The sequence below is a fragment of the Gekko japonicus genome, unplaced genomic scaffold (assembly GCF_001447785.1).
Source record: "Gekko japonicus isolate JY-2015 unplaced genomic scaffold, Gekko_japonicus_V1.1 scaffold834, whole genome shotgun sequence".
NCBI classification, from domain to species: Eukaryota; Metazoa; Chordata; class Lepidosauria; order Squamata; family Gekkonidae; genus Gekko; species Gekko japonicus.
The window spans coordinates 460,874-477,633 of NW_015165855.1; the positions used below are offsets into that span (position 1 = coordinate 460,874).

General features: G+C 47.0%; 1 protein-coding gene across 1 annotated transcript in view; it reads right to left on the reverse strand.

Moving 5' to 3' along the window:
• The window catches only part of PCDHGC3 (protocadherin gamma subfamily C, 3), a 108,433-nt gene extending 93,515 nt beyond the window's left edge, over positions 1-14,918 (reverse strand). The window contains exon 1 of the mRNA XM_015411132.1: positions 12,471-14,918. Within this exon, the coding sequence (XP_015266618.1) occupies positions 12,471-14,918 (2,448 nt within the window). The remainder of the gene's footprint in view (positions 1-12,470) is intronic.
• Positions 14,919-16,760: the final 1,842 nt, after the last annotated feature.

Sequence of the window (16,760 nt, forward strand, 5' to 3'; positions counted from 1 at the left end):
TTACTGGATGGGGTGGGGAGTCCCTAACAGGATGACATCACACAGAAGTGATGTCATCACATTGGGGATCAGTGCCCCCGCCTCTCCCCAGCAGCGTTTAAAGGCATCCTTTAAATGCTGGGGGGGGGGGAGGCTGCGAGCACCTGCATTCCAAGCTCCGAAATCAGGGCTTAGAGTGCCGGTGTGTGGCCCCCGCCTCTCCCCAGCAGCATTTAAAGGATGTCTTTAAATGCTGTTGGGAAGAGGTGGGGAGGAGGCCAGCTGGTTGCTTTTGGGGGCGGGGCTTTGGCTGGCAGGTGGGAAGGAGCCCCTTCAAATCGGGCAACCCCCGCCAAACTTGGGGGGGGGGTCTGGCAGCCCTAAAGTCGGTCTGGACGGGCCTCTATTGTAGTCCTTAGCCCCAAGCTGCTGTGCTCTGCCTTCCCCACCTCCTAATTCTCAGGCATCGGAGGGTTGAGAGACTCACAAGTCCTGCCTCTGCAACCTTCCTGGATCCTTGGAAACTGTATCAACTTGGTTGCTTGCTAAGAAACTGAGCTCAAACTAGGACAGAAGGGTGGTAGAGTGGCGATTCGTAGTTTAACATTTCGATTGGCTAACATGCATTAAGTTTGTTCTCATATTTGCAACCTTTTGTTTCAAATGTATTTTCAAGGCTTGTGGGTCATCTCTATCTTGTGTGTCCTCTACCACTGTAAAACTGGCTTAGAATTATACTTTACTCCTGCTTCAGCACTGCCTATGTATCTGTTTATATTATTTCTTGTAATTATCTGTATTGAACTTTTGTATCCATACCTTTTGATATATTCCTGTATCATGCATCTGCTTCAGTTTGCAATTTCCTTTTGTTATGTATTATGCAGTAATGCCTTTCAATAAACCATTTATCAGTAACACTTTGCATTTCCTGTTGACACAGGGGTGACACAGGGGTGAGAACCCCAAGACTAATAACAAGCCTCTTGCTTAAGGGGGCCAATTTAACATTCACCAAGGTCGTGGTGGAGAAAAAATAGTTTTCACTGGCAGTTTTCACCTGGCTCCAAAAAGATACTTCTGAAATTGTGGAAACACCACCCAAAAAGCTCAGGGAAGACCCTTATAGATTACCTTTATTCCTGACCAAATACTACTGATCTACTTTTGCTTCTCTTTTATAAACATTCAGTTCCTTCAAGTACTCAAGTAGCATTTTTGAGTCCCAGGTGCTTACAGCTTGCCATGATGGATCAGACCAAAGTCTACCTTTTCCCAACAGCAGTGATACCTCTGCAAGCTGCCAGGTATAGTATGGCAGAGACAGATATTTTCTATTATTGCTGCCCAATCTCTAGTAATTTCTAGTATTCTATTACTCCCACATGGAGCTTGAAGTAACCCATTGTGTCAAATAGCCATTAATAACCCTGATAGGGTTGCCAGGCCCCCAGTCCAGGGGTTGGTTTCCCCTGATATTCGGGGCTTCAGCCTGCCACCCGCCACCCCTCTCCCTCCCCTGCTGCAAGATTTAAAGGACCCTCCAGCTGATCGGCGTGCCCCTTAAATATCGCAGGAGGGGAGGGAGAGGGATGGCCACAGGTGATTGTTGTTGGGGCCAGGGATTGGGGGTGGGGACATCCCAATGTGACATAATTGCATTGGGGACAACCTGCCCCCTCCAGGAACTCCTCCCAAAGTCCCTCGCTGGGGATGAGGTCAGACCTGGCAACCCTAAACCCTGACACCCATTAATATATCTAATCTTTTCAAAGCCACCCCGTGGCCAGCACCGGAGTTTATTTATGCATTTTATTTCTTAAAAATATTTGCAATAACACCTTTCCCCATGGTTTAAGGCAGTTTACAATGTACAATTAAAGCATCCAAGAATTGTAAAAACCAAATTCTCCCTCAACTAAATAAGCTTAATAAAATGCAACACAACGCAATGAAATGCTTGAAACCTATACTTCAAAGCTGACAGTGCAGCGGTCAGCAGAGCTGCACTCTTCGAAACCCCGTGATTTCAATAAACTTAGAAGGATATATCTCTGTTCAGGATTTCACTGCACATGAGTTAACTGTTCACTGCGTGGAAGAAGTATTTTATTTTGTCAGTTCTGAACTTTCTATGGGTCAGCTTCACTAGGTGATCCCAAGGGTGAGAGAAAACATTCCCTCCCGGTTAAGAATATACTGGGTGGTCTAAAGTGTGGAAGTCTGTAAAATACTTAAGATCTATCCTGAACAAGGAAAACGTGTATAAAATGTTTCATCGATAGCATTGGTCGCCAGATAAATTGGCAAAATGTTTTGCTACCTTGTCAAAAAACTGTTGGAAATGCAAGCATAACGTGGGCACCTTCTACCATAAGTGGTGGAGGTGTACCGTGACTCAAAGATATTGGTATAAGGTGCAAAAATTATTAGTGAACATACTAGAAGTAGAAATACCTCTGCGGCCAGAATTATTTTTGTTAAATGTAGTACCGGATAACTATAAAAGGGAAGAAAAGTATATTATTGTGTATATAATTACAGCGGCACGTATTTTATTTGCCAAGTATTGGAAACAAGGGGAAATACCCTCTAAAAGAGAATTAATTTATAAAGTTCTGGAGGTGGTAGAGATGGACAAGTTAACCACAATATTGCAAAATAAAGATGATGGGTTGTTCAAAAATAGATGGAACAAATTCTATAAATTCTATGGTTAGACAAAGATCAAGGTTATAATTGATAAGTATGGGACTCCAAAGTATGTATTAAGACTGTATAAAGTTACAAATGTTTGTTGTAATATATACAAAACTTTAAATAAAGATATTAAAAAAAAGAGAGAGAATATACTGGAATCTCAGCTACGTAAAAGACCCATCCTGGGCTCCACCCTACAGGGAAGCTCGAACATCCACCGGTTAAGCTCACATCCCGCTTCAGCTCAAGCCCATCTGCACACGCAGACTGTTCCCTCTAAGCTGAGTTAGTGTGAGCTAGCTCACAGTTTTTTAGCCTCCGGCTCACACATTTTTGTCTTGGCTCAGGAAGGATGGCTCCAGAGCACACTCATTTATGCAGCAGCCAAATCGCTCGCTCATGACTTTAATGCTGGTCGCTCACAAAGTAGAATTTTTGCTCACAAGACTCCATAGCTTAGAGGGAGCATACACCGTGCACATTAAACACCCTGCCCCCTAAGGGCTGCTGCCTTGCTGTGGTCTGCTGTCAATTGCTTAAATGAAAATGAACGAACTGTATAGAATGAGTCTTAAGGTAGTTTCCACACTGGGGTGGGGTTTTTTTGGTTTCCCTGATGCTGGTGCCGCTGCTGATAACATGCAGGGGCAATGGGGTTTCCCACGTGGCAGGTTCCCCCACAGTTTCCCTTCCACAGTCCCCCAGAAGTAGGGATGCCAGCCTCCAGGTGGGACCTGGGGATCCCCCAGAATTAAACTGATCTTCAGACTACAGAGATCAGTTCCCCTGGAGAAAATGGCTGATTCGGAGGGGGAACACTATGGTATTGTACCCCGCTGAGGTCCCTTCATCCCCAGATCTCGAGGAGTTTCCCAACCTGGATCTGTCAAACCTACCCCTGCCCCCACAATCCCCTGCCCAAGGCCAGGGTGGACCTGCCAGTGTTCCCTCTAAGCTGAGTTAGTGTGAGCTAGCCCACAGGTTTTTAGCCTCCGGCTCACACATTTTTGTGTTTGCTCAGGAAGGAGGGCTCCAGAGCAAACTAATTTATGCATTAGTCATATCGCCCGCTCACAACTTTAATGCCGGTAGCTCACAAAGGAGAATTTTTGCTCACAAGGCTCTGCAGCTTAGTGGGAACATTGGCAATCCTACCCAGAAGTGGACATCCTCCTCCACACCCCTAATGTAGCCAATCCTAATGATTCTCTGCTGTTGGGTGTGGCCTATTATGCTAATGAGTTCCTGCTGGGCGTGGCCAACTTGGGAGCCAGCCGGAACTCCATTCCTGTGTGTTCCTGCCCAAAAATAGCCCTGCTTGTGGCCACCACTACATCCTCTAGTAGTGAGTTCATTGAGTAAAGAAGGATTTCCTTTTGGCCTGAACCAACTGCCCATCAACTTCATTGGGTGCCCTCAAGTTCTAGTATTACAAGAGAATACTTTCTCTACCCCATGCATAATTTTATATACTTCTCATCCCACAGTTGCCTTTTTCTGAACTGAAAAGTCCCATACTCTCAGCTTTTGCTCACAGAACTTAACCATCTTGTTTGCCCTCTTCTGCGCATTTCCCAGCTCTGCAATGTCCTTTTTGGAGATAATGGCAACCCAAACTATGTACACTGTTCCAAATGAGGCTTCACCATGGATCTATACAGGGGCATTACAATATCGGCAATTTTATTTTCAGTCCCTTTCCTAGGGTTACCGGGTCCCAGCGGGAGGGCAGGGGTTTGCCCGCATGATGGGCCCCTTACCTGTTGGCCTGGACCGGGCTGCTGGGGGGGACCCCACCCGACCCCACCCCCCAAAGTGCTGGGATTGCGGCGATCTGCCCGGCGTGATAACGTCGCCTGAAGGTGACGTCATTGCGCTGGGCACATTGCGGGGGGTGGGACGCTCTATCATTCACTGGCCGCGCTTGCCCTCCCCCTTCTTCCTTCTCTCCAGGCCCCGCCTGGAGGTGGGCAACCAGGTAATGGGGTGCACGGGGGGGGCGCCAGAAGGTAGCCCCGCCTAGGGCACAAAAAACCTCAGGCCGGCCCTGGCTGTGGCTGGCATTTCGTGGCTGGCTTTGCCTCCTGCAGCAGCCATTTTGTGGATGTGACCACCACGGTATGTCAGAATTGCAAAGGTGCCTGCAGGCTCAAAACGTTTGGGGACCCCTGCGATAGGAGGTGTTTGAAAGTCTGCTCCAAAAGGGATACTGGGCACTGGGCACCATCAACCAAGCCCATATCTCCTCAGAGGAGGATGGAGATTTAGAATTTCTCCGCACAATTTTTAGGAAAAACACAGCTGGTGATAATACAAAGTTTGGATCCTAGGTGGAATTGCCCAAAGCTAACCACGATGCACATCAGTCAAACTAGCCAGCTCTAAAAAGTTAGGATAAAGTCTGAAGATGTAGATCCGCCGTTAAGAAATCGAGGTGAACCCACAGGTTGGTGTCTCATGGGTTTGATTCATGGCACATGCTGAAATTCCTTGAACTTTTTATAAGCGACTTTTGCACTTAAATGACAAATCCACATGTAGCTTACTGCCTGTTTGAATGAAACACTAATTTTGGATCATCCACATACACAACAAGACATCAGTTTATATCTCCCATTAAATCCGGTGCAATATAGGCCTGTAGTATAACATCTCACCAGTAGAGGGCAGACATAGCCCAACTAATCCCTAATTCTAATAGAAAGGATGTCCTATGAATCCTGAGAAACACAAACAAACAGAGTTAAACGCTTTCTTGGACCAGAGGGGGAACACTATGGTATTGTACCCCGTTGAGGTCCCTTCATCCCCACATCTCCAGGAGTTTCCCAACCTGGATCTGTCAAACCGACCCCTGCCCCCACGATCCCCTGCCCAAGGCCAGGGTGGACCTGGCCAGTGTTCCCTCTAAGCTGAGTTAGTGTGAGCTAGCTCACAGGTTTTTAGCCTCCGGCTCACACATTTTTGTGTTTGCTCAGGAAGGGATGGCTCCAGAGCAAACTAATTTATGCAGTAGCCAAATCGCCCGCTTCCAACTTTAATGCCAGTAGCTCACAAAGTAGCATTTTTGCTCACAAGGCTCTGCAGCTTAGAGGGAACATTGGCTGGCAATCCTACCCAGAAGTGGACATCCACCTCCCATAAGTCACCAGGGTGTATGTGGGGTTTTTTTAAAATAGCACTAGAATATCATCATATCAATATACTGTTGTCACAATAGATGTACCAGGTTCTGTGAATTCCCAGCTTTCATTAAAAAACAAAAAAGTCTGTAGGCTGGGGGGTGAGTGCTGCTGGGTGCTGCTGGTAAAACACCATTTGGCCAAAAAGTCTCTGGTCAGACCAGAGAGTTTTGGCGAAATGCTAGAGCGTCAGTGGTGACATGATGGCTGCTGCAGGGTTAAGGTAAAGGTAAAGGTTCCCTTGTTCGAACGCCAGTCGAATCTGACTCTAGGGTTGTGGTGCTCATCTCCGTTTCCAAGCCGAAGAGCTCGCGCTGTCCGAAGACGTTTCCGTGGTCATGTGGTTGGCATGACTAAACACCAAGGCGCACGGAACGCTGTTACCTTCCCACCGAAGTGGTACCTGTTTATCTACTTGCAATTTCTTGCTTTCGAACTGCTAGGTTGGCAGGAGATGGGACTAGAGATGGGAGCTCACTCTGTCATGCGGCAACTCGGGTCTCGAACTGCTGAATTTAGGGTTAGGGAAACTGGTTGCCATGTGGAAGGGACAACATTGAGTTGCCGGTGATGTCACTACATCACCAGCAAGGGCACCCACCCGACTGGTGACCTGTATCAGTCTTGTGCTGGCAACCCTGTGTGACAGCCCTTTTGTGGTTGCACCCACCACCCTATGTCAGAATTCCAAAGGTGCCTGCAGGCTGAAAAGGGCTGGGAAGCCCTGCCCTAGCCCCTTCCATTGTGGAGATAACACCTTTTCTCCTTCTGTCTCCCCAAGGGAGGGCACCAGAGACTTACATTTTTTTGGAAAACTTTCTGAAAGCTGAAAATTCAGAGAACTTGTTGTTACAGCTACTGTTACAATGGTATAACAATATTCTAGGGCCCTTAAAAATAAATAAATAGCCCCCTGGTGGCATGGGGTGGAAATGGCTACTGCAAGGTTAGGATCAGGGAAAGTGTCTGCCATGTGGGAAGGACCAAGAAAATCCAAATTTTCCCACCCACACATCAGCCACCCAGGCTTTACTGTGTTCTTTCCCAAAACTTTGGCGCAAAGCAAGTGTTGAGAGACTACATTTAAAATCAGAGAAGGGAGGTGAATAGTTAACTCTGCTCTAGAATGTTGAGCTTGAGTGACAGGCGGTTCCTTTTCTCTGATTGGCCAGCGCCCGCTGAGGGAAGTATAAGATGCGCTGAGTGCTGAGGGGGTTCATTTTGAGCAGAGGCAGGGCTCTTTTTGGGCAGGAACGCACAGGAACAGAGTTCCGGCTGGCTCTCAAGTTGGCCACACCCAGCAGGATCTCATTAGCATAATAGGCCACACCCTACAGCAGAAACTCATTAGGACTGGCTACATTAGGGGTGTGTGGCCTAACATGCAAATGAGTTCCTGCTACAAAAAAAGCCCTGGGTTTTGACAACAAATAAGGTCAACAGAATAACAAGCAAAAAGTGGATGTGGCTGGATGAGCACACTTCTAGTAACATGGGGGTGCGGCCTAATGCGCTAATGAGTGGTGCAGTCAGAGGTGTGGCCTAATATGCTAATGAGTTTCTGCTGAGAGCTGCAGTTATGGTTCAAGTAAAGTAAAAGTTCAGCTATAGGAGACGATGTCTGAAGAGTCTGACCAAAAGTCTATCAGACAGGTTCACCTTTTGAATCAAGGGAGAGACTCCTGGTCTTAGCTGTTTTAAACATAACCCGAGAAAGAGTTCCACATAAGAATTCAGGGTCTAGTGTCGGCTATAGCTGAAGTACATTTTCACACAGACTGGGGTTTGAGATTTTGGCAAAGAGCGGCTGGGTAGCAGGCTGAAGCTCCCAATCAGGCCAAAAAGGAACAGGATTATACTTTCAGGGAAGAAATAGAAGTCGTCCTGTCCAGTTATACAGGGAATTGGCACTGAGGCAGTCCCTGGTCTGTTGTGAAAGGAGACGGTTATAGACTACTCAGGGGAAAGAAGACACATTGTGAGCTTAGAAAAAGGGAAAGAATCTGATCCACAAAAAAGAGTGACCTTTCCAGAAAACCTGAACAGTTAATAGATGCAGAAACACTTTAACTGAAACTTAAGTACTCAGCTAACCATCTCTCACTGAGACCCAGTCTGGTGTAGTGGTTAAGTGCGCGGACTCTAATCTGGGAGAGCCGGGTTTGATTCCCCCACTCCTCCACTTGCACCTGGCTGGATGACCTTGGGCACGCCATAGCTCTGATAAGAGCTGTTCTTGAAAAAGAGCAGTTTCTGTCAGAGCTCTCTCAGCCCCACCTACCTCACAGGGTGTTTGTTGTGGGGAGGGGAAGGGAAAGGAGTTTGTAAGCCGCTCTGAGACACCTTTGGGTAGTGAAGGGCGGGGTATAAATCCAATCTCCTCTCCTCCTCCTCACTGATAAGAACCAAGAATTTGTGAAAATGAGGTGCCACAACACCATCTTGTCTGTCAACTGAAAAATACACTGTTTTACCAAACACGTTTACCTCAGCCTTTCCAATACCTGACTACCCATACTATCCCTGCCTACTAAATCAAATCTTTACTATTGTTCACTGCTGCACAGTCTCCAGGGCCATTTCAACAGAGCTACAAAGAGGGCTCCTATTTTCTCCCGACAAGTTCCTGGGCTGGCAAAAGCCAAATTAGATTCTGTCACAGGGCGGGACATTCAAATTTATAAAGCCACAAATATTATCGCTCTGTTAGGGGGTCAGTTCAGTACCAGAGGGGAACTAAGAACTTTGGTGGGAGAAATCTGCCTCAGAGTGGGGAGAGTAACAGGGAGTCCATCATAGCAGTTTCCCGAAAGATTAAAGAAAAGCCAGGGAACCCCCCAGAGGTGCTTAAATGTAGCACAATGCTGTGCGGAAACTAGGGTTGCCATCTCCAGGTTGAGAAATACCTGGAGATTTTAGGGGTGGAGCCTGAGGAGGGTGGGGTTTGGGGAGGGGAGGGACTTCAATGGGGTAGAATGTGATAGAATCCACCCTCCAAACTGGCCATTTTCTCCAGGTGAACTGATCGCTGTTACCTGGAGCTCACTTATAATCTCGATCGCTGTTACCTGGAGATCACTTATAATCTCAGGAGATCTCCAGCCATCCCCTGGAGGTTGGTAACTCTATCTGTAGTCCCCCCCTTCTAGTATAGCTCCCACGAATCCCACCAACAAAGCTCCCATTGATTTTAATTTATCCCAACTGTATGCTCAGCTAGTAATTAAAATACTTAGTTTCTGATTAGAGGCATCGTATTTGCCTAACAGAATGTTACATTTTTGGGGTAGTTGCTCCGTCCCTCCGACCATTTTTCTAGCTTACAGATGACTGAAGAAAAGCAGCAGGAAGTAGCACAGTTAGTGGCTTCAAATGATTCTTTTGCCTCTTTACCGTTTCCATGGCTTCATATAAATAAAATACATAGGGCCAGGGCTATTTTTGGGCAGGAACGCACAGGAACAGAGTTCCGGCTGGCTTCAGAGTTGGCCACGCCCACTACAGCCAAAACCTCTGTGTGCATGGCTACAGAAGGAAGGCCTGGAGAGTTACCCCCCCCACCCCGCAAATTTTGGGGCGGGGGATCGGGGGGGGGGGGCCTGGAAGGATCGGGGAGGCATTTAAATGCCTCCCTGTGTCTTCCCCGGCCTGTCAGAGGGCTGGCTTGCCCGGGCTCCCAGCAGCTGTGGGGCACCCAGGTAAGCCAAGGGAAGGCATTGGGGTGTGGCCTAATATGCTAATGAGTTTTAACCATTGGGTGTGGCCTATTATGTTAATGAGTTCCTGCTGGGCTTTTTCTACAAAAAAAGCCCTGCATAGGGCTGCAAAACTTCAGGTAGGGCCTGGGGATCTCCTACTCTTGCCGCTCATCTCCAGACCACAGAATTCAATTGCCCTGGAGAAAATGGCTCCTTTGGAGGAGGGACTCTATGGCCTTGTACCCTGCTGGGGTCTCTCCCCTCCAAACCCACCATTTCCAGGCTCCACCCTCCAAATCTCCAGGTATTTCCCAACCCAGAGCTGTCAACCCGAGACATACGTAATATTTTTTAAAAAGACATGGCTGCAACTTTGTGCAGCGAAGTATAGGAAAGGATAAAAGCCATAGGAACACAGCAAGACTTCTCCTGAATCAGGCCAGTTGTCCATCTAGTCCAACATCCCATCTCACCAGATAACCAGTTGCCCATGGGGGGGCCAGCAAGTAAGGTATAGAAGCCAAGGTCTTCCCCTGGTATTGCCTTCTCCTAGTACTGATATTCAGAGATTTCCTGCCTCTTTATATTGAAATTCCCTAGCTGCTAGCCATTCCTAGATCTCTCTCCCATCAATGCTTGTGGCCAGGGCTTTTTTTGTAGAAAAAGTCCAGCAGGAACTCATTAGCATAATAGGCCACACCTGCCCATCAACTTCATTGGGTGCCCTCAAGTTCTAGTATTACAAGAGAATACTTTCTCTACCCCATGCATAATTTTATATACTTCTCATCCCACAGTTGCCTTTTTCTGAACTGAAAAGTCCCATACTCTCAGTTTTTCCTCACAGAACTTAACCATCTTGTTTGCCCTCTTCTGCGCATTTCCCAGCTCTGCAATGTCCTTTTTGGAGATAATGGCAACCCAAACTATGTACACTGTTCCAAATGAGGCTTCACCATGGATCTATACAGGGGCATTACAATATCGGCAATTTTATTTTCAGTCCCTTTCCTAGGGTTACCGGGTCCCCGCGGGAGGGCAGGGGTTTGCCCGCATGATGGGCCCCTTACCTGTTGGCCTGGACCGGGCTGCTGGGGGGGACCCCACCCGACCCCACCCCCCAAAGTGCTGGGATTGCGGCGATCTGCCCGGCGTGATAACGTCACCTGAAGGTGACGTCATTGCACTGGGCACATTGCGGGGGGTGGGACGCTCTAGCATTCACTGGCCGCGCTTGCCCTCCCCCTTCTTCCTTCTCTCCAGGCCCCGCCTGGAGGTTGGCAACCAGGTAATTGGGTGCACGGGGGGGGCGCCAGAAGGTAGCCCCGCCTAGGGCACAAAAAACCTCAGGCCGGCCCTGGCTGTGGCTGGCATTTCGTGGCTGGCTTTGCCTCCTGCAGCAGCCATTTTGTGGATGTGACCACCACGGTATGTCAGAATTGCAAAGGTGCCTGCAGGCTCAAAACGTTTGGGGACCCCTGCGATAGGAGGTGTTTGAAAGTCTGCTCCAAAAGGGTTACTGGGCACTGGGCACCATCAACCAAGCCCATATCTCCTTAGAGGAGGATGGAGATTTAGAATTTCTCCGCACAATTTTTAGGAAAAACACAGCTGGTGATAATGCAAAGTTTGGATCCTAGGTGGAATTGCCCAAAGCTAACCACGATGCACATCAGTCAAACTAGCCAGCTCTAAAAAGTTAGGATAAAGTCTGAAGATGTAGATCCGCCGTTAAGAAATCGAGGTGAACCCACAGGTTGGTGTCTCATGGGTTTGATTCATGGCACATGCTGAAATTCCTTGAACTTTTTATAAGCGACTTTTGCACTTAAATGACAAATCCACATGTAGCTTACTGCCTGTTTGAACGAAACACTAATTTTGGATCATCCACATACACAACAAGACATCAGTTTATATCTCCCATTAAAATCAATGAGCCTTAACCGTGCCATGGAAATGCGCACACATGCACAGACATACACACACCACAGTATATAAGATATTGACCTATCTAATCAACCCATATACTGATTTTGCTACACTAGCTGAATATTATGAAACTGTTTGCAAAATCTATACAGATAACATTATTTATTGAGATGGAATCCGGTGCAATATAGGCCTGTAGTATAACATCTCACCAGTAGAGGGCAGACATAGCCCAACTAATCCCTAATTCTAATAGAAAGGATGTCCTATAAATCCTGAGAAACACAAACAGAGTTAAACGCTTTCTTGGACCCAAATTTTGTTCATACAAAGCAAAGTTTAGGCTTCCAAGATACCATCCAGAACTCACCATACTACTTTCTGGCACTCAACTATCCATACTTTTTAGATGCAGAAAATGAATATAGGTGGTAATATTTCTCTGCCCAAAACACTGGCTTGCATTTATATTAGTAGTGAGCAGTGTTCCCTCTAAGCTGAGTTAGTGTGAGCTTTTCGGCCTCCAGCTCACAGATTTTTGTCTTAGGAAGGATGGCTCCAGAGCAAACTCATTTATGCGGTATCCAAATAGCTCACTCACAGCTTTAATGCCAGGAGCTCACAAAGTAGAATTTTTGCTCACAAGACTCCAGAGCTTAGAGGGAGCATTGCTCTGGGGCCATCCTTCCTGAGCTAAGACAAAAATGTGTGAGCCGGAAGCTAAAAAACTGTGAGCTAGCTCACGCTAACTCAGCTTAGAGGGAACACTAATAGCGAGCTTCAAAAAGTTACACATTATATTAGCAGTATTAACATGTAGATACGGTGTGGGCACTGCCGTTTCCTTGTCCTTCATTCTAAACAAGCGTAATGAAAAAGGGATATATGGCACTGATTTGTACAGCCTGGATTCTCTGGACTGAAATGCACAGGCAAAGCTAAGCAGGCTTTGCGAGAGACACCCCTGGATGATTCTCACCTGTATGCTGGTACTGGAGCCGAGATTGTCTCCCAGACATTCAGATTCATTCCCAATTCCAGAATCTTCCGTTGTAATGAGACTGTCCGTGACAGCCCCCGGGTCTGGTTTCAGAAAGGCAAACTCCTTGTGCCCAGACTGGGAGGCCAGGCATACTTCATATGAACAGGGCAATGCTAATGTCCCCTGGCTGTAATTGCAGGAAAACTTGTGGCCTAAACTAGCATACAGTTCTGGATTGTAGGACCCAAGCACAGCTGGGCTTCTTTGTCTTCGGCATTTCAGAATCAAAACCGTTAGGGCTGTAAAAAGAAATAAGCACGAGACTAAAATGATGGTGGTCACCAAAATGGTGTTCATATCAGACTGGGACGCTGAGTCACTGGGTGGCTTGCTCATTTCTGGAAGCGCCTCTTGGAAGCTCTCTGCAAACACCAGGTTCAAAGTGACGGTGGCAGAAAGAGGAGGGCTTCCATTATCCTTCACTAAAATGGCGAGCTTTTGCTTTACAGCATCTGTTTCCACAAAGGCCCGTGCTGTCCTGACTTCCCCAGTGTGTAGTCCAATGGTGAAGAGAGCCGGATCCGTCGCCTGAAGCTGGTGATAGGAAATCCAAGCATTGTGTCCGGAGTCAGCATCCACGGCCACCACTTTGGTTACCAAATAGCCTGACTCAGAAGACCGAGGCACCATTTCAAATAAAGCTGAGTCATCATCATCTCTCGGCAGAGGATACAGGATCCGAGGGCGGTTATCGTTCTGATCCAGAATAAACACCCAGACTGTGACATTGCTGCTGAGAGGGGGGGAGCCGCCATCTTGGGCCTTCACTTGAATGTGGAACTCACGGAACTGCTCGTAGTCAAAGGAACGCTGTGCATAGAGGGTGCCAGTCTCAGAGTTAATGGACACGTAAGAGGACAGAGGCAGATCCTCGATATTGCTGGTGAGGATGGAGTAAGTGATTCTTGAATTGCGGTCCAAATCGGGGTCTGAGGCTTTGACAGTGTAAATGGAGGCCCCCGAAGGGTTGTTTTCTGGCACAAAGAGATGGTAGGAAGATTCTCCAAAGGCAGGGGAGTTGTCGTTGACGTCTGAAATCTGCAGGGAGATTGTCTTGTGTGTGGAAAGGGGTGGTGTGCCTTTGTCAGTGGCTGTGATTGTAAGGTTGTAGTGTGGGGTTTTCTCTCTGTCTAGGGCACCCTCTGTGAGGAGCTTGTAGTAATTGTTATTTGATAACAGCATCTGAAAAGGTGTATTCCCTTCTATAGAACAGGCAGTCTTCCCATTATCTCCTTCATCTCTATCCTCCACTTTGATCAAAGCAATCACAGTGCCGGGCAGAGAGTCTTCAGGGATGGGATTAAAGATGGACATGAGCTCGACCTCTGGAGCATTGTCATTCTCATCAAGAACCACCACCTCCACCTTGCTATGGGTCAGCAGTCCACCACCATCCTTGGCTTCCACTAGCATCATGTAGCTTGTTGACTCTTCAAAGTCCAAAGTCTCCTTAAGTGTAATTACCCCATTTTCTGCATCCAGGCTAAACTTCTGTCTGGTTTTAGCTGGGATGTTGCTGAAACTGTAACTTATTTTTGCATTGGAACCTTCATCTCTGTCAGAGGCTTTGACCTGTATTACTGAATATCCTTTGGGTGCACTCTCCTTTATGCTGGCTTTATAGACTTCCTGAGTAAAGACTGGTGGGTTATCATTATTGTCAGTGACATTTATCCATATATGGGCTGTCCCAGTTTTTATTGGCTCTCCCCCATCCAGGCCTGTAAGGGTCAAATGGAGACTATGTTCACTTTCCCGATCCAGTGGTTTGCTTTGCACCAACATTGCATATTTATTTCTGTCTGGACTTTCTTTAACATCCAAGGCGAAGTACTGATTGGGGCTCAGCTGGTAATTCTGGAGAGAATTGATCCCAACATCAGGATCTTCGGCATTTCCAAGAGCGAAGATGGCTCCGGGCAGGCTGGATTCACTTATTTCTAGCTTGATATCGTCTTTTAAAAACCAGGGTGCATTATCATTAATGTCCTCTATGGCGACACTGACATGGAAAACGTTCAAAGGGTTTTCAACCACAATTTCAAAATTGAGGACACAGCGCGGAAGCTTTCCGCAAATTTCCTCCCGATCTATCCTGTCTCTTACGTAGAGGTCTCCACGTTCCCCATTCACTGTAAAGAACTGTGCATTAGCAGCAGAGAGGATACGGAGCTTCCTATTCACCAGGTCTTTCTTGTTCAGACCCAAATCCTTGGCAAGGTTCCCCACCAGAGCGCCCTTCTCCATTTCCTCAGGAATAGAATACCCAGCATCTTCAGACAGTGCCTGGCAGAACAAAGAGACTAACAAGGAAAGCTGTACTTGCCGCTTGCTGCTCCAGCTCTCTTTGATTCCCATCCATTTCCTCAGCTTCTTTGTTGGCATTCTTTCTTTTCTCCCCGTGAATGCAGTTCTCCAGTGGGGGTTTTTTTTTTTACAGGCTGCAGAAGTTGCTGTCAGATACAAGCATCAATCTCCGATGCTGCCCAAATGGGAAGGATTCTTCCTTGGGTTGGAGGCTGTGTTGTCCCTCTGATCGGTCTTCTACCAGGTTTGCACGGCGTAATTCAGAAAGCATTGCACCAACGGAAAAGTGGCTGGAAGTGACTTTACTTCTATCCTGAGCCGGCGCTGGCCGACAGCGGCACTCAGAGTCTCAACTGGAAAACTGCAGGAGCCGTGACTGGATGCAACGGCTCCGGCGGCTGGCTAAGCAGTGATCTTTCTCTCGGGAGGTATCTGGAGTTTTGCAATTATTGCACCTGTGTGGTTTTTCATTTCTTGCCCTTTTTCAATAAAGACACTATTTAGAGAAATAAGCAAACATATAACGTTTTAGAAGATGCTCTCAAAGGCCACCAGACTCAAACTAATTACTGGGGAAAGTATCAGGGCTTTATGAACAAAGGCCATGGGGCATGTCTGAAGTATACAGCCCTTCATTTTTGAAGATTTTCTTCAAATCAGTTCTGACGAGAAAAGCCTGGAATTGCTTTGGAACTTCAGTGCAAAAGATGATGGGAAGGAAAATCACAGGTCAAATAGTGCCCACCATAAAACAGGCAATTTCTGTACTGTCAGTTGGTGTGTCAACTATCCAGATACTTTTTCAGTGTTGGGGGAGTGGCTGCATGTGGCGAGGGAGTGTTGTGAGGAGCTGCTGAGTGGGGAATATCTATAAGTATGGGGGGGCACTTGCATGCTTTTACTTGAGAATCTGGAAGTCACATGACTTGTCTTAGATTCTGCACGAGAGACTCTTACAATAGCTGTTAGACTGAAAAAGATGATGGGAAGGAAAGTCACAGGTCAAATAGTGCCCACCATAAAACAGGCAATTTCTGTAGTACTGTCAGTTGGTGTGTCAACTATCCAGGTACTTTTTCAGTGTTGGGGGAGTGGCTGCATGTGGCGAGGGAGTGTTGTAAGGAGCTGCTGAGTGGGGAATATCTATAAGTATGGGGGGGCACTTGCATGCTTTTACTTGAGAATCTGTAAGTCACATGACTTGTCTTAGATTCTGCACGAGAGACTCTTACAATAGCTGTTAGACTGACACCTCCTCGTCCCATGGCATTTGAGGGGAGGTAATATAAATATGAAATTGCCACAGAAAAGTAATCATACACAGTGTGAAAAGAACAATGGAATGAATACAAGGTATAGATAGGGACTCCGGGGCAAGTGATGCTCTGTCTTCTTGGTGCTTGGGGGGGAAGTCAACAGTGGGAGGGCTTCTAATGTCCTGGCCCCACTGGTGGACCTCCTGATGGCACCTGGTATTTCTGGCCACTGTGTGACACAGAGTGTTGGGCTGGATGGGCCTTGGCCTGATCCAACATTGCCGTCTCTTATGTTCTTAACACTTGGTTACCTCTGTCTAGCAAAAGCTTGACCAAAACAGAACTGCCTTGCAGTTCCTCCAGAATTTGGGAACCTAATTTAGCTGGAAGAGTTGCTTCAGACTAAGTTCTTGTGGGGAAAGGAAAGGGGAGTACAGCACAGAACAGAACCTTTATTGGCATATAAAATCAATAAGATAAAACTTCGTCAAGGTAAAATTACAGCTGTAGGTCTTAAAACACCAATGCTAAGAATAGTTCCTCGCTACCAAAATCTTAGCCAAAAAAATCAGCAATCTGTGCAGTAACGTATGGTGACTTATCAGCTAGGAGAAACCTAATTGCATTATCAGAATTGATCCTGGACAGTAAAGGCTTAATCAGA